The following is a 20,431-nucleotide window of genomic DNA, read 5'->3' as shown; positions in this document are numbered from 1 at the left end:
TTAATGGCTTTTCAATAAAGAGCTTATAACTTACTGAAGGTGTTGACAGCTTCATTGGATCTACATTGTTTGATCATCGGTACAGTGATCTTAAAGCTACGGCACACCACATGTCCTTTTGCATGGGTGCTCCTCCACTCTTGTTGTTTCTGGAGAGATAGTAGCAGAAATGCTGTACAGAAATGCTTTCCCTTCTTCAACGTAGGGTATGGCTTGGTCAGGGCCATTTCTTTGGCAGTGCGGGTGGGGCGACCACCCTGGGTGCAAACCGGCAAGTAGAAGAAGGGTGCGCAGGAAGAAGGACTTAACTGCTAGGCGGTAGGGAGCCGGTGACGCGCAGTGCAGCCAAATGGAAGAAAAAAAACACCAGCTCAATCACCTTCCTTGACTCGACTCCTCCTGGGCTGCCTGCATCCAGCGGCAAGTCATCATCATGTCACCACCGTGTAATGACACCAGATGTCCTGTTGCGGTACTGCAGGCTGTCAGTGCTCGGCGCCCATGGAGGGGCTCTATTCGCCTGTGTGTTCTGGTCCCTGCTTCCTCCTGGATGAGCGGCTGGTCACTAGTAAGTAGGCATATCTACTTGTGACCTGTGGCTGTGTGGCTGTCCCTAAAGAATATGGGTTCTCGACTCCACAGGGGTGGTGGTGGTGGTGGGGGGGGGGGGGGGGGGTATGTGTGTGTGTGTGTGTGTGTGTGTGCCCGGGCAGGCACGCATGCACGCCCTGGGTGCAATGTAGCCTAGAAACTGCCTTGGGCTTGGTTTAGATGCCTTTATTGTATATTGGGTAACATCTTTTCCTCAGTTACTTTAAAATACAGTTCAGATTTGGGCACCAGTGCACAAATAATAGCTACATGTTAATAAAGGACATAGAGAACCAAGGCTATGAGACAAAAAAAGCTGGTTTAAAAATATCAATGCTTGAGAGCAGAATATTAAGGGTTAAATGGTCACGTTGGATAAATGTATACATGACCTTTTGCAATGATTTCCACAACAGAAAGCTCATACAGCAGGTTTAGACCAGATTTGAAGAATAACTGGGAGACTCAAATTCAGAAATGTGTGGAAAAGATTCACCAAATAGTGTATATATACAAACGAAGAATTGACAAACACTGCAATAAAAAAGTGAAATGAAGAAAGAAATGAAATATAAGACTAAACACAAACTATGTTGGCAGACAATATCACAATACAAATAGTAGCATTTAATTCTACACAAACTATACATAGCAGTAATGGGATAGATAATAGAAGATCAAGCTCAGAACAAAGACACTTATATAAGGAATCAGGTTACAGACAGGTGGCCAGAGCATTGGAGCAACAACGGATTGGAAAACACAACAGAAGGCATGTAAAGGCAACCCTGGGAAGCATCAGCTTATATATAAGGCCTAGTTATCAGCAGTAAAGCTCAGGTGTTGCTTAATGATCAGAGCAAGGGCCCATTCACACTTGCAAAAACAAAATGCTGGCAGTTATGGCCCATACTCACGGGCAACTTTTTGGGCCTGTCGCCAGCACACGTGAGCGTGTGGGCGACAGGCCGGCGACAGCTCCTCGCCAGGTCCCTCCGCGTACACACGCGGAAGAGGGACCAGCGGCGCGACGGAAGCTGTCGCCGACGTTCCTCCTCCCCCCGCCGGAAGCTCCGTATTCCTCAATGGAGGTTGCTGTCGCTAGTCCGCATACTCACACGGACTAGCAACAGTTGCGGCGGAATTACGGCAGCAACTGTCACCAGGCGATTGAGCAGTTCAATCGCCTGGCGACATCAGCGACGAGCGACAGTTCGGGGTGCGTGACCGTGCAACGGCGCATACTCACGGGCGACCTGTCGCCGCAACACGCGCGCGCCGCGTGTTGTGCCGACAATTGTAGCCCGTGAGCATGGGCCATAAGTTTTGGGCGGGTGATTTAACCGTGATTAGCGCAGTAAAATCACTGTACACTCTTGTGTTTCCGAACAATCGCGATCAGCGTTTTTTAAGCATTGTATCGCGATCATTCCAGAATTGCAGTAAAATGCTACAGGGAACACGTCTTGCAATTGCCTCTAATTGCAAAACACCCACGATCTCTGGCAGTAAAGCCCCGTCTACACGGGGAGAGGTTGTAGCGATCCGGCGGCTCGATTAGCCGCCGGATCGCCTCTTCCGCGTGCCCGCCGCGTCCCCGCTCGCCGCGCGTGCGCCGCATTCGATTCCCCGCTCGTGCCCGCTCGTCCCCGCCGGCGCCGCTTATCTCCCGCACGATTCCCTGCCATTGTCCCCTCGCGGGGATTGAGCAGGGGATCGAGCAGGGAATCGGCGGTGCGGAGATCCGTCCTGTCGGATCTTATCAATCGAGCCGCATCAGCGGCTCGATTGATAAGGAGCATCGCGGCCGCATCTACGCGTGTAGATGCGGCTTAAGATCACTGCCATTATGTTTATATTATGCTAGCTAATCACCCAAGTGAGAACAGGCCCAACGAAAGGCAGACCATGGAGTCCCTCTCCCACTCACCCCACATCAGCCCATAGAGTCACCCTCCCACCCACCCCACAGCAGCCCATGGAGTCACCCTCCTACCCACCCCACAGCAGCCCATGGAGTCAGCCTCCTACCCATCTCACTTTGTGATAGACAAGCAACTTTTGGGCTGCTGTTTGGGAGGTTCGCTATTACTGGTATACCAATATGCACAATACAGAATGGGTACAAAATAGAAAATCGGTACAAAATACAGAATTGGTAATTACAGCAACAAAATTAACATGGAAAAAGTATAACTAATTCCAAGACACAAAAGGGTGCGAGATATCTAAAAATACTAATAATCAAACAGTTAAAATGCTACTTTTTTGTGTATGAAAAATATGAGATGTAGGACTACACATTCTAGATTAGCCCAAATCTGTGCTGAATTATTAGTGCCACAAAACTACAGATATGCTAAAGATTTGATTTGGTAATATAAGTTCTGCCCAGTAATATAGATGTCTCACCAGTGGAGTCTCTACAGTAAGCTTTGATTCTTCTCTTACACATGGTCTGCAGCTGTTCCTGCATCCTATGACAGCTTACTAGAGAGTAGTGATGATCTCCAGATGATATCTGAATGGGTTTCATTCGGATTTCATCCTCCTAATTACTGCAACTGAGTGGGTGGGCGAGGGAGGGTTAAACTTACCCAGCAGCCGTCTTCTTTAATCTGTCCCATGCTGTGTTCCAAACTGCGGTCACGTGACTACAAACACTTCCTCCTTCCGGGTTGAAGGTGGAAGCGTAGTAGTCACGTGTTGCAGCGTGGGATGGATTAAAGAAGACGGCTGCTGGGTAAGTTTAACCCCTCCTCACCAAGCCATTCAGGTGCACTAATTAGGAGGATGAAATTCAAATGAAACCCATTCGGATTTCATCCAGATTTAATTCGGAGATCATCACTACTAGAGAGTAAAAGGTTTCCTGCATCCCTTTATATTGCATGCATGCCACTAGAGGGCTCTTATGTGTATCAGTATATAGATCTGTGCGTCTAATGGGTTACAGAATAGCCTCTTTGAATGTCTAGTTCTGCTCTGTGTGTGTTTTTTTCTCTCATGTCCCGCCCATCAGTGCATTGGATCACATAGTGTGAGTAGCAGGAGGGGGATGCTCTTCCTATTGGCTGTCTGCTTTAATCTTTGAATTATACTGTGTGCTGATTGCATAACATGATTGGGATAACAGGTCTGAGCTGGTCTTTATTACCAAGCATTTTTACATTTTTTTACCGAATGCTCTAATCCTTGTTAATAAACATGTTTTAAGCTATTATAGCGCAAGTCGGTAGTTTACCTCAATAGTCTGTAATTTTACATTTCAATGCAGAATCAGCCTCAGCGAATATGTGTTTATTAAGGTTGCAAAGAGAGTTAAAGGGGCACTACAGTGAAAAACTGTAAAATTTAAAATATGTTGCAACATATACAAATAAGAAGTACATTTTTTCCAGAGTAAAATGAGCCATAAATTACTTATCTGCTATGTTTCTGTCACTTACAGTAGGTAGTAGAAATCTGACAGAAGTGACAGGTTTTGGACTAGTCCATCTCTTCATAGGAGATTCTCAGCAAGGTGTTTATTCTTTATAAAGATATTCCCGAAAAAGGATTTAAACAATGATGCTGGCCAGCCTCCCTGCTCACTACACAGTTTTTTGGCAGTTGGACAGAGCAACTGCCATTCACTAAGTGCTTTTGAAAATAAATATATGCCTGAGAATCCACTATAAAGAGATGGATTAGTCCAAAACCTGTCACTTCTGTCAGATTTCTACTACCTACTGTAAGTGACAGCGATATAGGAGATAAGTAATTTATGGCTCATTTTACTCTGGAAAAAAATGTACTTCTCATTTGTATATGTTTGCACATATTTTAAATTTTACAGTTTTTCGCTGTAGTGCCCCTTTAAAGACACTGGCACTAAATGCAACCACACCGGGCTTACCTGCAGTGTGCTCCAATATTGATCCACAGTTCATTCAAGTAGACCTGAAAAGAGATGGGCACAGCTGCTAAAATACCCTTTATTTGTGGCTGGGTAGACACATGCAAGTTACAGCAGTGGGGGATAGCGAAGTCTGACAGCTGTTTCGCAGGGACTAGCCCTGCTTCATCAGACACAGTGTGCCAGTGTACAACAAATGTTTAAATGCAGTAGCCATCACTCTTACCTCCCTCCTCACACTCAGCTGGAACGCACGCCGTGCTTGCCACTCAACCACGCCCCTCTCCTCTGCATGACACATGGAAGGCTTCAGCCAGTAGGCAAGCCGCGGTTCTCACCGCCTCTATTCCAGTCATGACTTGAGACGTCAAGCTGAGCGTGAGGAGGGAGGTAAGAGTGATGGCTACTGTATTTAAACATTTGTTGTACAATGGCACACTGTCTCTGATGAAGCAGGGCTAGTCCCTGCGAAACAGCTGTAGCATGTGTCTACCCAGCCACAAATAAAGGGTATTTTAGCAGCTGTGTTTATTAAGGTGTTGGGAAAAATCTGCATTACCCCATGCGGTAATGCTTAGTGAATTGAAGCCAACAGGGTGCATAGCCACAGATCTACTTTACTCTCAGCAAACATGCAACGGGGGGCGGGGGGGGGGGGGGGGAGGGGGGTACTTGACCTGGCTCTGTTAATAGTTTTTGCTGAATCCTACCATCCACCTAAGTGTACAAACCAAACACAACATAAGGCTGCTGATCATGGTTTTAAACTTGGCTTCAAGGTTTTCTGTATGGCGATGCCTCAGCCATAGCCCCTCACATCTAAAGTAGAGTTTCAAGACTCCTTGCAGGATAAAGGTGGTCACACTAAACACAGTAAAATGATCAAGTCTTACAGCAGTTCACAAGAAATGATTGGTTGTACAGAAAAATGAAAGAAATTCTTGTTTTGTTTCCCCCCCTTCAATATGTTGATTGGGAGTGGTGGAAATTCTGATGAATTTTTATGAAAATTGAAGAGTGGGGTATAGTCAATTAACGCAATTAATTTTTTTAAGAGTAAGCAATCATTTTTTTCATGCTTGGCTAAAAATTTAACACAGTTGTGGTACAGATTTTTTAAATGCTATAACCAATCAGAAAATTGATTGTAATTCTTGAATAATAAAAAAATTGTGTGGTGTGTGGCCACCTTAAGTCTACTCCCTAGCAGGATCTCCCATACCTCAACCGTGTGTGTGTGTGTGTGCAGGATCTCCCATACCTCAACCGTGTGTGTGTGCAGGATCTCCCATACCTCAACCGTGTGTGTGTGCAGGATCTCCCATACCTCAACCGTGTGTGTGTGTGTGCAGGATCTCCCATACCTCAACCGTGTGTGTGTGCAGGATCTCCCATACCTCAACTGTGTGTGTGTGCAGGATCTCCCATACCTCAACCGTGTGTGTGTGCAGGATCTCCCATACCTCAACTGTGTGTGTGTGCAGGATCTCCCATACCTCAACCGTGTGTGTGTGCAGGATCTCCCATACCTCAACTGTGTGTGTGTGCAGGATCTCCCATACCTCAACCGTGTGTGTGTGCAGGATCTCCCATACCTCAACCGTGTGTGTGTGTGTGTGCAGGATCTCCCATACCTCAACCGTGTGTGTGTGCAGGATCTCCCATACCTCAACCGTGTGTGTGTGCAGGATCTCCCATACCTCAACTGTGTGTGTGTGCAGGATCTCCCATACCTCAACTGTGTGTGTGTGTGTGTGTGTGTGTGTGTGTGTGTGTGTGTGTGTGTGTGTGTGTGTGTGTGTGTGTGTGTGTGTGTGTGTGTGTAGGAGGGGTATTGACGTGAGCTGTGCTAACAGTTGTTGCTGAATCCAGCTATCCACCTGAGTGTATAAACCAAACACAACAGCAGGCTGCTGATCATGGTTCTAAATTTGGTTCAAGTTTTTCAGTACAGTAATGCCTCAAACGTAGTCACTAACATTTAATGTTGAGCTCTAAGACTACTTCTAGCAGGATAACCATGGTTAAAAATAATTGCCGGCTATTTGCTGGCAACCACTGTAGTAAATGCCAGGCATAAAAGCCCATAGTTCTGCATTTGTAATGTTTCATTTTTTGTCACGATTGAGCATTGTAATTCACATTTTCATTTCTCAGATAAACTGAAACTTGAACGAGATTTCAGCAAATACAACTATCTCAGCCTGGATTCTGCCAAAGTAAATGGCGTTGACGATGCATCCAACTTCAGAACTGTCAGGGTAAGATTTTTTAGTTTAATGGAACAAAAATGTTTTTTTTTTGTCTGATCATCTGTTTCTTTTTACTTAATTTATCATATTCTAGAATTCAATTCACTGGGGAAGTTTAATCAATCACCCCACACATAAAAGCATTTCAAAGAAGGCAAATGTGCTAAATATTTACCATATATAATCTTGGATAAGCTGATCCACAGATAGGCCATCTAGAAACCCACAACCACCACATTTCCCATAAAAAAAGATGAGAAACAGAATGACCGTCAGATAAGCCCAGTCACAAACTCTAATACTGGGGATACACGGTACGTTTCTGTACCGTGTATCGACCAGCTGATCCGGCCAGCTGATAATATTCAGCTGGCCCGATCAAGCCACTCGACCCCCGCCCACTCGATCCCCGCCGGCGGACAATGGCAGGGAATCGAGCGCTGATAAGGAAGCGCCGGCGGGGACAAGCGGTAATCGATCCGCGCGCACGAGCGGGGTCGCGGCTGGGGTCGATCCGGCAGCTAATCGGCCGCCGGATCGACCCGTGTATTCCTAGCATAAGGGTCAGCAGATGAGGTAAAAAAATTTTTAAAAAAAGATAATAAAAAGATACATGACAGCTAGATGTGTCCTCAAGTAGTATTAGGTAGTCAGTGATACCCTTCCCCCACCCAGTATAGGTAGTCAGTGATAGTCCCCCCTGTACAGGTAACAAAAGGTGTCTCTCCTGTATAAGTAGCCCAAGATGTTCCTCAAGTTTAATGTTTAGTACAATAATGTTGACCATCTAATTGACAAGCCCTATTTATTAGCCACTTTATGAGCTAGTTTTGGCGGCTGAACAGCTACCATAGATAGGCTGAGAAAGTGGACTTAACTGAGTTTTTGAGGGAGCTACTATTCTACAGAATTAATGTGTTGTAATCACAATGCAACGAGAAGTGTCAAAACAAAGAAATAGCCAGTGTTGAAAAACACTAAACATACTTTAACAATTTATCAAAATGTCAGAATTTGAATTTATAAAATGTAATAACACAAAATGTATACTAATACTAAGGTAAATTAAAAGCGCATGGGATGGCCACCCCGCCATGCATCCAGGCATACACAACACACACTGGTGCACCAAAACACACAGCCTAGGGATAATGCAATGTCGGCCAGGATGAGGTAATTATGACTGCAGCAGATCACTTTTAGCCATTGATGACACCGGACAGTCCAAAAAAATACCACAATCCACAAGTCTAGTGAGCCTTGATAAGCAGCAAAAGCAATGCACAGCAGCGGAGGCAGCACTCCGTTTGTGAAACAGCAATATAAGCTCAAGCAGCTGTTAAGATTGCTAAGCAGTAATTGCAGGAATTATCTCACCAAACTTCACCATTAGGCTAAGCATGTGGGTGAAAGTCAGCAGTCCCCCCTGTCTTCACCATACGGTGGTTCGAATAGCCAAGCCTATGGACCCTAAGGCTGCAGTCCAGATTGTAAAGAGAGGCAGTGTGGAGGCAATCTGGGTGCGCTGGAGAGGGACACGGGGAAGTGCAGCGGCGGCCTGGATTGACTCCACAGGTGGCGTGCCAGGCAAGATGTAAAAAACCTTCTTACATTCCCGTGCCACGCTGGACAAACAGGGAGACATGGCGCCCCATGAATGAGTGGCTCCCAACGGTTTTGCCGGCTTCTGCAGGGGGGCATGGCCTCGTTCTCACTCGCACTTTCAAGCGCAATCAAACCAATAGAGAGATGAGTGGGTGGAGGCGGAAAGCTGCATCACCGCGCATCAGAGTGTACAGCTCTGGAAGAGCTCAGCCAGATGGCGGGATGCAACAACGCAGCAAGATCACCGCAATATAGTTGCTATAGATCCCTGCCTCAACCGATAATCTGTACATTAAATCAATCAAAATATTAAATATACAAACAGAAAAAAAGCAGAAAAACAAGCAGTCTTCATAAGAGGGGCCAGCTATAAATACAACTCTAATACATAACACTGTCATCATAGCCAGCACCAATCAGACACAAAGGTGTGCGATGTTGACCAACAGTGAAAAAGGCAGAAAACGACTAAATCAAACTTTATTCGATACAAGATGAAAAAAAGGATGGGGGGGCGCCCAATTGTTCATGTATGTAGGGGTGAGTATGCGTATACACGCCAGTCAGATAGGTAAAAAGTGTGCATAACTGAGTTCATTTAAGCCCAGAGGTTCACAAGCCCGCAAGTTGTAAATCCAACAGGATTCATGCAGTAAAAAAAGGTGGTCATAATTGCCGCCTTGAATGGTAGGGTGTATTCTATCTAACCCAACAAACCGTAGGCCAGACAGACTACCACTGTGTTGTTCTCTAAAATGTGTGGCGACAGGAGAACTCACCTCCCCCGATTCAATATTATTGACATGTTCAGAAATTCGTCGGTTTGTCTTGCCTATATAAAAGTGACAATGACACATCAAAAGATAAATGACTAGCTCAGTTTTACAGATGACATAATAAGGTAAGTTGAATCTCCTGCCGCTAGGTAATACAATTTCCCTACCTACTTGAATATAGCGACAATAGTCACTGTCACCGCAAGTATAAGTTCCCAATACTCTGCAGTGGACTCTAGGGTAGGGACCCGTAAAGTGGCTATGGACAAGTGCGTCCCGCAGCGATCTAGCCCGACGATAACTGATAGTAGGTGATGAGGACACAAATTGGCCCACTTCCATTTATCAAAAGGTACCAGTGTTTAGAACGAATATGTTGGATCGCAGGATGCTGCTCACAAAAACGTGTCGCAGTATGCGCCAGATGATGTGTCATGTCCATGCTGTGTGCACCACAAAAAAATCCTGGTACGATGGCGAATAAAATCCTAAAATCCTAAAATGCACTACTTACTCAAATAACACCAAGGCAAGACAGCACTTGATCAAGTGATAAACAATCTCAATAATTTGTGACAGAAGAAATATAATTTGGTGTTTCAGATCTATGCAACAACCTTTTTTTGAGGTACAGACATCATTGACAGTTATTTTCCATCTTGATTAAGGGTACCTACATAGGTCTAACTTTAATAAATATCACCATGGATTGTTTTATGTGTTTGTTAACCATTAAATGAAATGCAGGCTGGTTTTGGATTTCTGTATGTTTAGTATAATTATTATATTTATTATAATTGACCATCTAATTGACAATCCCTATTTATTAGCCACTTTATGAGATAGTTTTGGCTGAACAGCTACTGTAGATGTGCTGAGAAAGTGGACTTGGCTGATTTTTTGAGGGGGAAATACTACTCTACAGTATTAATATGTGCCATGTAGTATTCCAAAATTATTAATGAATTATGTTCATAAAGATCATTGGTGGGATTACTCTTGCATTATAGCATAAGCATATTTTCAGACAGTTCAAACTTATTAACAAAATAGAAATGCATTAATCTCAGCCACATGTACCAATTTAGTACATAGTGAATACAATTAAGGATGTTGGGCCTGCAGTCCCTGGCATTGTTTGCTATTTTGGCCAGATTCACTTTGCCAACCAGCGTTTCTGATGCAGTGCAATTCGATAATTGCACTGCCAAAAAAAGCCTTCAGGGATTTACGCGTTAATATGCAGTAATCCCTTTTCTGGCTGACAAACAGGAAGTGAGGCTCTCTAGCGCTCACTTCCTGTAGCAGAAACACTAAGCACACATAACCGTATTGAAAAAATACGCTTCTGTGCATGCGCCACAACGTGAACATGAAAACGGTTTAAAAAAATCTGCGTCTCCATAGACTTACATGACTTCCGGTCCTGAATTGCATGCAGAGATTCCAGCAGCTGAGTGACTCACCTTTCCCGGCCGATGCCCTTCTCCATCAGTCTGTGTGCTTCACGTCTTCATCCCCGCTGGCCACATCTTCTCAGTGACCTGGGGACATGTTACATGCGATGGGTCACTTAGAAGAGGCGTGTGGAGATGAAGATGGGGAGCACGTAGACTAGGCCGGAACGATTTATTATTTTTAGATCGAAATCGCGATCTTGGAAACAGTGATTCAGTGATCGTGAAAGCGGCGTTTTTTGGCGATATTATTCTGCACCCTCCCACTGTGCAGCAGTAACAGTCACTCCCGCTCGCTCCTCCGTGTACAAGTTGCGGCGGATCGGCGGGTCTCACTCTCAGTGGCAGCTCACTTCCTCCTTCCTTCCCCCTAGTGCCTCCTCCTCCCACGTCATCAGCCGGCAGACTCCACCCGCAGGCTCTTGCACTTTTTCCCACTCCCTCCCAGGGCTGTGCAGTCAGTACAAAAATCTTCCGACTCCAACTCCGACTCCTTGGTTTATGAAACCGCGACTCCAACTCCGACTCCGGGTACCCAAAATGGCTCCGACTCCTTAGTCTAATACTTACCAGGGCTGTTGATTTTGTACAAAAATCATCCGACTCCCGACTCCGACTCCTCAGTTTATGAAACATCGACTCCGACTCCAGGTGCCCAAGATTGCCCCGACTTTGACACCTCGACTCCAACTCCGACTCCACAGCCCTGCTCCCTCCGCCTAACATATTATCTGCTTGGTGGGCGGCACACTCCGCCCACTGGCCTGTCAGTCAAGAAGGAATGACAGCTCCGCCCCACCTCCTTTGCACAGAGGACGTTTGAATGAATCACACAGCGTGCTCATCTGAGCTGCATCCTGTGCAAAGATGTTGTGCATGCAAAGCTGTTCTGTGCTGGCCTGCTGGGCAATGTGTATTTATGCAAAGGACCTGAGCTGACTGTGACTGACAGCCTACACTGCAGACTCTAGAGCTAAGGGAAGGAATTTCCTGACTTAGGCCCAGTGCACACCGAGCGGTTTTTGGAGCGATCCGCCGGTCGCATCCGCCTCTAAAAACGCTTGTCTAATGTATTGCAATGGGATGGTGCACACCGGCGGTTTGCGGTTTTTGCCAAGCCGCAAACGCGCCTCCTGCTGCACGTTTGCGGTTTTCGGAAGCGTTTCGTCCTCAATGTAAAGTATAGGAAAACCGCAAACCGCTCTGAAAAACGCTAGTTCAGAGCGGTTTGCCAGGCATTTTTGTTACAGTAGCTGTTCTGTAACAGCTTTTACTGTAACAATATGTGTAATCTGCTACACAAAAACGCACGCAAAACCGCTAGGTATGTTTAGAAAACCTCTCTAAACATACCTAGAATCGCTCTGAAATCAGCTCCCAAAACCGCTAGCGTATTGCGGATCTGCTAGCGGTTTTGGTGTGCACTGGGCCTTACTGCTGCTTGCAAAAACTGATCCTTGTGGCCAGGGCAGTGCACAGTGGGAGAAGGACTGTCACTGGATGGTTATTGGCTGCACACAGTGGGGAAGCGCCGTGATATCTAAAAAACCGCCGCTTTGACGATCACGTGACGTTTTTTTTCCGAATTCACCAGCTGTTACTGCAGTTCACAGCGGGCGTCAGATGAAGGGCTGGACTGACCTGCAAGCTGCTCTCACCTCACTAAGGCCTCATTCACATCTAAAATCGCAAACGCAAGCATTTTGCGATTTTGTGCAAATTGTTTTTGCGCTGTGCGTTCTTGCTAAAAGCGCTTTTCTAATCGCTTTTTCAGAGTGGTTTTTGCATTCACTCCCTGACACAAGTCAGGAAGGGAACTTTGACCTGGAAAATAATAAATACAATGAATTTATTCTTAAAAACGCGAACGCAATCGATGCACAAAGTGATTTTGTGAGCGTTTTGCCTATACCTTCTATTGAGGCAAAAATCGCCTCAAAAATGGTACAGGCAGCGCTTTGCTGAGCAAATCAGAAACAAACCGCCCAGATGTGAACTCTCTCATAGGGAATCCTTGCACAAGCGTTTTTAGGGCGATTTTGAAAATCGTCTGCGCTTGAAAAAAAGCCAAAAACGCACTTAGGCTTAGGTTTTTACATCCGATTCCGACTTTTAGGCTCCCTACACACTGCAAATCAATTTTCCGATTCTGTTTCGGATTCCGATTTTCAATTCCGATTTTCCCTGAATACATTCAACAGAAAAACGGATCAAAAAATGCAGCATGCAGTAAAGATTAAAAATCGGAATCGGATGTAAAACCCGATTAAAAAGCGGAATCTGAATTGCATGCAGTGTGCAGGAAGCCTTAATCGTTACTGCGTGCTGCATTTTTTGCTCCGTTTATCTGTTGATTGGATTCAGGGAAAATCGGAATTGCAAATCGGAAACTGAATAGGAAAACGGATTTGCAGTGTGCAGGGAGCCTAAGTGTGAATGAGCCCTGACCCATTGTTTTGATAAATTCACATAATGCAGTAACATTTACAAACATGACAGAAAACGACATTATACTATCAATTTGATAGTATGATGTCATTTTTTGTTAGTACATTTTTGTAAATGTTACTGTATACATTGAGAAATTAGTGCTAAAGCTTTATTTGAAGAAAATCGTGAATCGAATCGAAATTGCAATTTCTGACAGAAATCGTGTAATTCAATCGTTTCCTAAAATCGTTCAGGCCTAACGTAGACTAAGGGCCTGTACACACTGCTGCGCTTGCACTGCGTTTTTAAAAACGTATGCGTTTTTAAAATCGCAAGGTCTTTTGAAAAATAATGAAAATCATGATGACTTGTATACACTGGTTACGATGCGTTTTTAGACAAACGCAATCGCAGTGCCTGCTGCGCTTTTTTAACCACTTAAGGACCGCAGCATTTTTTTACTATCTGTGCTGCGTGGGCTCTCCAGCCCCCAGCACAGATCAGCCTCCAGGCAGGGCGATCAGACTTCCCCCCCTTTTTTTCCCACTAGGGGGATGTCCTGCTGGGGGGGTCTGATCGCCGCCGGCTTGCTGTGTTTAGCGGGGGGGGCTCCTCAAAGCCCCCTCCGCACTGATATTCCCCCCTCCCTCTCCTTCCCTCCCTCTCCTCCTAACTGTGGGCGGCACAGGACGGTGATCCGTCCTGTACCGCCTCTGATAGGCTTCAGCCAATCAGAGGCCGGGGATCGCCGATCTCCTTCATGGCGCTGCTGTGACAGCAGCGCCGTATGATGTAAACACCAGGGATTTCTTCCCCGCGTGTTTACATTTAGCCTGCGAGCCACGATCGGAGGCTCGCAGGCTGTTCCTGGAGACTTCCTCCGTGAACTGAACGTTTCCATGGAAATACGGGGATGACCAGCCACCGCCTAACGGCGGCGGCTGGTCGTTAAGTGGTTAAGCGCAGCACTTGAAAAACGCAATGCAATGCGATTCCATTGCGTTTTTCAGAACTCAGTATCCCAGAAGACTCTGCACTTTCCTGATTCCTGTTGAAATGTAAACTAGAAAAAAAACAAAGGATTCTTTAGCCAATCAGCAATTACAAGAAAAACGCAAACGCATCAAAAATGCAGGCAAAAGTGCATGCGTTGTTAAAAACGCATACGATGCGTTTTTAAAACTACATGCACTTGCGATTTTAAAAACGCATGCGCTTGCGATTTTGCTTGCGTTTTTCAGTGTGTACAGGCCCTAATAGAGGAGCGCACAGGCTGGGACAGGTCAGTTGCTCCGCAGCCGAATTCTCTTCAAGGATGGTTGTGCCTAATAATTGGGACTTGTTCTAAATCTGAAAGGTGTTGTTTGAACCGGCAGCCATCATAGGGAGTTGAGTAAAGCTGCAAGGTCTTCTTTCAAATGAAACTGTAGCTTAATATTGTCTAACAATTATTATAAAGCATTGATAAATATTTTGTATTTCTGTGAATTGTATTTTACTTTTTCAGACCACAATTAATATTAATTGTCTTTTTCTTTTCCCAGAATGCCATGCAAATTGTAGGCTTTATGGACCATGAAACTCAGTCCGTCTTAGAGGTTGTGGCTGCAATATTAAAACTTGGAAATATTGAATTTAAGCCGGAATCTCGTGTTAATGGCTTAGATGAAAGTAAAGTTAAGGACAAAAATGGTAAGGACAAAGAATATGAAATCTTATACTTGGTATTTCCTAATGATCGTGCCAAAGAAAATAATGTTGACCTGTAAATTTCAGTTTGTGCAATAAAAAGTTAATTCCTGAAAATTAACCTCCTTAGCGGTATGCCCGACACTGTGTCGGGCATACCGCTCTGTGGCCCCCAGGAGTCCCCCATAAATAAATAAATGTACCTATTGGCTTTAAATCCTTAAGCTAGTACTAGGCTAGCTAGTAAAAGTGTCGGGCACCGCCTGATCAACGCCGATCCCCCGCGATCACCCGGTTTATACGTTACCCCCCCTGGATCCAGTGATTGCGCAGCCTCCCGGCACAACTCCGGTCTCTCTATGAGGAGGATCGGGTTTGCGCATGACGTCTGCGTACCTCCTCATAGTGAAGACCGGAGCTGTCCCGGGAGGCTGCGCCGATCGCTGGATCCAGGCTGGGTAACGTATAAACAGGGGAGCTGCGGCGATCAAAGGGTGCCGGAGACTTCTTCTAGCTAGCCTAGTGCTAGCTAGAGCATTTATAGCCATTAGGGACAATTATTTTAGAATCGGCCAAAAAACAACACCTCCTGAGCGGCGTAACGCTCAGGAGGTTAAAGAACAGTCTTAAATAAATACTGTAGGGGAGTCCAGGGAAAATAAGTTAAACTTACCAGGGGCTTCGAATGGTCCCCCGTAGACATCCTGTGCCCGCGCAGCCACTCACCGATGCTCCGGGCTTCTGGAATTTCAGACTTTAAAGTCTGAAAACCACTGCGCATGCGTTGCTGTGTCCTCGCTCCCGCTGATGTCACCAGGAGCGTACTGCGCAGGCCTAGTATGGTCTGTGCCTGCGCAGTACGCTCCTGGTGACATCAGCGGGAGCGAGGACACGGCAACGCAGGTGCAGTGGATTTCAGACTTTAAAGTCTGAAATTCCAGAAGTGAGCCGGAGACGGGGCTGGAGCATCGGTGAGTGGCTGCGCAGGCACAGGACGTCTACGGGGGACCATTATAAGCCCCGTGTAAGTTTAACTCATTTTCCCCCGACCCCCTACAGTATTCCTTTAAGTTATTTAACGTGTTCTTTGACTGTGTGTTAAACTTGCAGTCTCTCAGTTAAGCGTTTTCCCTTGTGGTGCTTGCAAACATGTCCACAGAAATAAAGCTTGACCTAGCAGCGTTCACTCTGCTCCCACCTAACTGCTCTCAACCCTCCCCCCTCTAAGACCAATCTCCACCCCCCTCCCATCCCCAAATACCAATGACCGATACCCCCCACACTTACATTCCAAACACTACTACCTATACTAAACCGACGACCTGACACAGTGCTTGGAATGATACGCTTTATTATAGTATCGGCCACATAATAAAGTGACAACAATAACAGTCAAATCCAATAACAAGCATTGTACACCAATACAATTTCAAATATCAACATATGAACAAAGTGAAACAGTGCATACATATATATAAAAATTACATACATCTGAAATATATATAAATATACATACATATGCATGAAGATAAATTAACAAACAACAGTATAATACCATCCGACCAAATCTTCGTCCCTTTGCTAGCCGACCACTGAAAAGGAGGGGCAAACCACCTTGCATGAAACCATGAACTCCTAGCCGCAGCCTGGGCTCAGGAGTCCCTTGGGCTAACATGCCACCTTACCCGCTCTATGCAAACACTTGTATAGGATGGCTCCCCCGCAAGAACCATTCCACCAACCAACTTGTATTGCCCCTCCAACGTGCCAAAATCCACCACCTCTAGCAAAGGGACCTCCGCCAAAAGCAAGCCAAAAGTGACTCCTTACTTTTGGCTTGCCCACCACAACGCCACCGCAAATTCAATCTTTTCTTGCAACAAAAGATTGAACATATCCATGCCCACCTCATTTAAGTGAACCCCATCACGCCGAAAGAGTTCCTGATGACCCTCGATGCTCACGTGCCGCGCAACCAAACCTCCCTGCTTCCGCACAAATTTTGCGACGGCCCGGTTGATCTTGATTCGAACTTTATTAATCGCCTTGTGGCTCCGAGCATAACGCCAGTGAAATCGAGGTATGATCTCCGACCAGATCAGCCTGAGCCCTGGGACCGCTTCCCGCTTAACCAATAGGTCGGAAACCATAGCCTTAATCAACGGCCGCATAGGAGTGAAACCTAAGTCATTTCCCCCAACATGGATCACTACAACGTGCGGCTCACACGCTGCAGCATCCAGAAGAAAACGGCCAACAAGGCCTCCCACTGCAAACCTCTCACGCCATTCCACTGCAAAACTGCTTCCCATGCATCAGAATCCAATTTGTTTTCCATTCCTCTGAGCTCCCGCTCTTTGCTCCGCCCAATATATGAAGAAATGACCCAAAAGTCACACCATAGGGTACGTTTCCACTGGCGCGGTGCAATTCCAGTGCGGAAAACGCATGTGCGATTTCGCATGCGGATCCGTTTTTCCATGCATTTTTGTATGCAATTTTGCATGCGTTTTTGGCCAAGCCTTTTTAACCATGTCAATGCTGGTGAGCTTCTTACATTGTTTTTACACAAAAATGCATGTGAAAATGCATAGAAAAACGCATATCAAAAACGCATGCGTTTTTCCTATTAATTACACTGTATGTGATTCTGATGGCTCTGCTGTGCAGATTTTTTCTGCACAGAAAAACGCAAAGAAATCCTGAGAAGTAAAAACAGTCCCATCCTGCTCCCAAAATTCACGTATATCTTTCGTAATTCCCCTGTCTGGATACCAAAAAAATATTTCACTGAATTAAACAAAATTCTTTTACCATTTATATGGTCCAATAAACTTCCACGTATGTCACTTAAAATTATAGAATTACCTACAGAAGAGGGAGGGCTAGCTATGCCTAACTTCTTTTACTACTACTTGGCATCCATATTGGTCAATATACGCTGGTAGTTCTCGCGTAATGAGCTTAACCCTGCAGTGGTGGTGGAAGCAGCCATAATGGGCTCATACGAAGCCCTTTTAAACTTGCCATTTAGAGGCCCCAATTCCTCTCCAAATATCACTACTGTCATGAAAACCCCTATTAAGGCATGGCAGTACCTCCATCGCAAGTTAGCACCTCCTAACCAATGGTCCCCCTATACTCCACTATGGGGTAACCCAAATGCCCCTCAATTCTCTACTATACCTGATCCGGCTGTCTGGGCCAGATATGGTGTTAAAATATTAAAAGATATCGCCCCAGATGGAACCCTGCTATCCTTCTCTGAATTTAAACTAGCAAACGATCTCCCCAATCATATGCGATTTAGATATCACCAGCTATCACACGCAACCAAAGCTCAATTTGGCAGAGGAAGGATCTTGATTAAATCCGACCCAATTGAATCCCTGTTGATAACAGAGCACCTAGACAAACCACTCTCTGCCATTTACGCAGAAATCATGATCCAGTTGGGCCATAACACAGACAAACTCCGCAGTCAATGGGAACAAGACTTAGGGGAAATAGATGGGGAGGTGTGGGAGGAGGTGGTGGCTAAAGGTGCATCGGTTCTGATCTCGTCCAGGGATAAATTAATTCAGTTGAAATATCTTTACAGAGTATACTACACACCGGTTAGGCTACGCAAAATAAACACAACGCACTCGGACCTATGCACTAGGTGTCACTCGGCTGAGGGAAGTTTTATGCATATGTTCTGGTCATGCCCAGCATTGGCTAGATATTGGGATCAAATAGAAAAAACTATTAATAATGTGATGGACTCCCCATTCAAATTAGACACAAAAATGGTGATGTTGGGTATATTTGTTAAAGGTAGCTATAGTAAGTATAAAATAGCAATGATTTACTCACTATGTCATATAGCTAGGAAAGTAATTCTGGTTCACTGGAACCAATCTGTTGTGCCCACCAAGACCAAATGGATTAACATGGTTAATAAAATGCTTCCATTATGTAAGATGACATATAAAAGTAGGAATTGCCCTACTAAATTCGACAATATCTGGTCTGGTTGGTGCGATAAATACTGCAGGAATGTGCTGATTGATGCCTAGAATCAAACTAATAGGCGAGGAACATTAATAAATCTTCACAGGCTCGGATGAGGTGCAGTGAATGGTATAACTAAAAAATAAAAATACTTGCATACATAACTTTGTGCAGAGGCTCTGTGGAGCATGCTCCTGTGATAACTGAAAAGAAATCTACAGTGTAATGGAAGATGCGGGTGGGATCTGGTGGGGGGGAGGTGCATGCCTTTCATAACACACATGGTGACCGGCCTTGATGATTTCTCCTGATTATTACATTCATGACTTGGTAAAATAAATAATCTGACTCAAGAATCTATAAAAAACAGGTTCTTTTATTTTTGTTTTAATAGCCACAAGTTACAACCAACAATGAACTAAGACTCCCCTCCAATCTGATAGACATAAACTTGGACCAGTTAACTAAAGGGCACGTAACGCACCCCTTCAACGGAAACAACTCGACCACCACTCCTTTTTCCGACTGATCCGTTTTCTACATACTAATACGTACCACCAGCGCCTCCCCCTGCCTCCAAATGTCGCCCACCAGCAGGCCTCCCTGGGTTCTGCAATTTCTGCTAACTAACTCCCCAATGTGCAGCGCTGCATAAAAGGCCAACAAAAAGGTGCACTTAAACAAAACCGCCTCATGTACCGAAGAGCAGACCAACTCCAACTAATTGAACAGACCTAACAGAATTTCCCACGAAACCGGATGCCTCTTGTCGCCGCCCCCCTCCCCAACCTTTTTTAGCCCCTTCAAAGTTTGGCGCATCACAATCAATTTAGTAAAGTCCTTCCACTCTCTAACAGCTTTGCCATAAAAGAAAGGGCTGTCAAACGTTTTGCCCCACCTCAATGAGAGTCCCCCGCTTCCAGACATGTACCCATAAGCCATAACATCAGATCCTTCCTTCCCTCTTCCGAATCCAGAACTGACCGATCCCTGCACCATGAAAACCACATGCGCCATACCTTGTTGTAACTTTCCCAAGTAGACCCCGAAACCGAACACTCAATAAAGTGCCATAAACCTTCTAAATGAGACCCCACAAATACTCCGGACACTTCTCTCCCACCTCCTGGGCCTCTGGCGCCAAAACCCGGAACCGATCCCACTGTGAACGAGAAAGGGCATCTGCAACACCATTAGACACCCCTGGGATATGCACCGCAGATACATGCAGATTATTCTTCAAATACAAGAAGACTAAACAACGCAACAATTTTACTACTGGGAGCGATGACGCCGAGATGGAGTTGATTGCCGACACCACCGCCATATTATCCGAACGCAGGTGAATTGACCGGTTACGCAAAGACTCTCCCCATAAATCTACCACCACTACCACCGGGAAAAGCTCTAGAAAGGCCAGGTTCTTGGCCAAAACCGACCCCTTCCAACTGTCCGGCCAGACCGCTGCACACCACCTCCCCTGGAAATAGGCACCAAAACAGACCAAGCCAGATGCGTCTGTAAACAGCTCCAGTTGCTCATTGGTGACCACTGGGTCCATCCAATAAGCGAGACCATTGCAGCCACACAGAAAGTCTGCCCAAACCCTCAAATCATCTCTCAAATCCCGGGTTACTCGGATGAAGTGATGCTGCTCTTTCACACCACTTGTTGCTAAAGCTAAACGCTGACAAAAAACTCTGTCCATCGGTATGACCCAGCAAGCAAAGTTCAGCT

The 20,431-nt window shown here is 45.4% G+C and overlaps 1 protein-coding gene across 4 annotated transcripts in view; it reads left to right on the top strand.

The window, feature by feature from the left end:
* The window catches only part of MYO1B (myosin IB), a 927,952-nt gene that overhangs the window by 718,978 nt on the left and 188,543 nt on the right, over positions 1-20,431 (top strand). For all 4 annotated transcript variants that reach the window (XM_068244859.1, XM_068244861.1, XM_068244860.1 and 1 more), the window contains exons 9-10: positions 6,647-6,750; positions 14,554-14,701. In XM_068244859.1, coding sequence (XP_068100960.1) covers positions 6,647-6,750; positions 14,554-14,701 — 252 coding nt within the window. The remainder of the gene's footprint in view (positions 1-6,646; positions 6,751-14,553; positions 14,702-20,431) is intronic.

Source organism: Hyperolius riggenbachi, chromosome 7 (assembly GCF_040937935.1).
Source record: "Hyperolius riggenbachi isolate aHypRig1 chromosome 7, aHypRig1.pri, whole genome shotgun sequence".
In the NCBI taxonomy this organism is placed as follows: domain Eukaryota; kingdom Metazoa; phylum Chordata; class Amphibia; order Anura; family Hyperoliidae; genus Hyperolius; species Hyperolius riggenbachi.
This window is presented reverse-complemented; position numbering and strand designations above follow the sequence as displayed.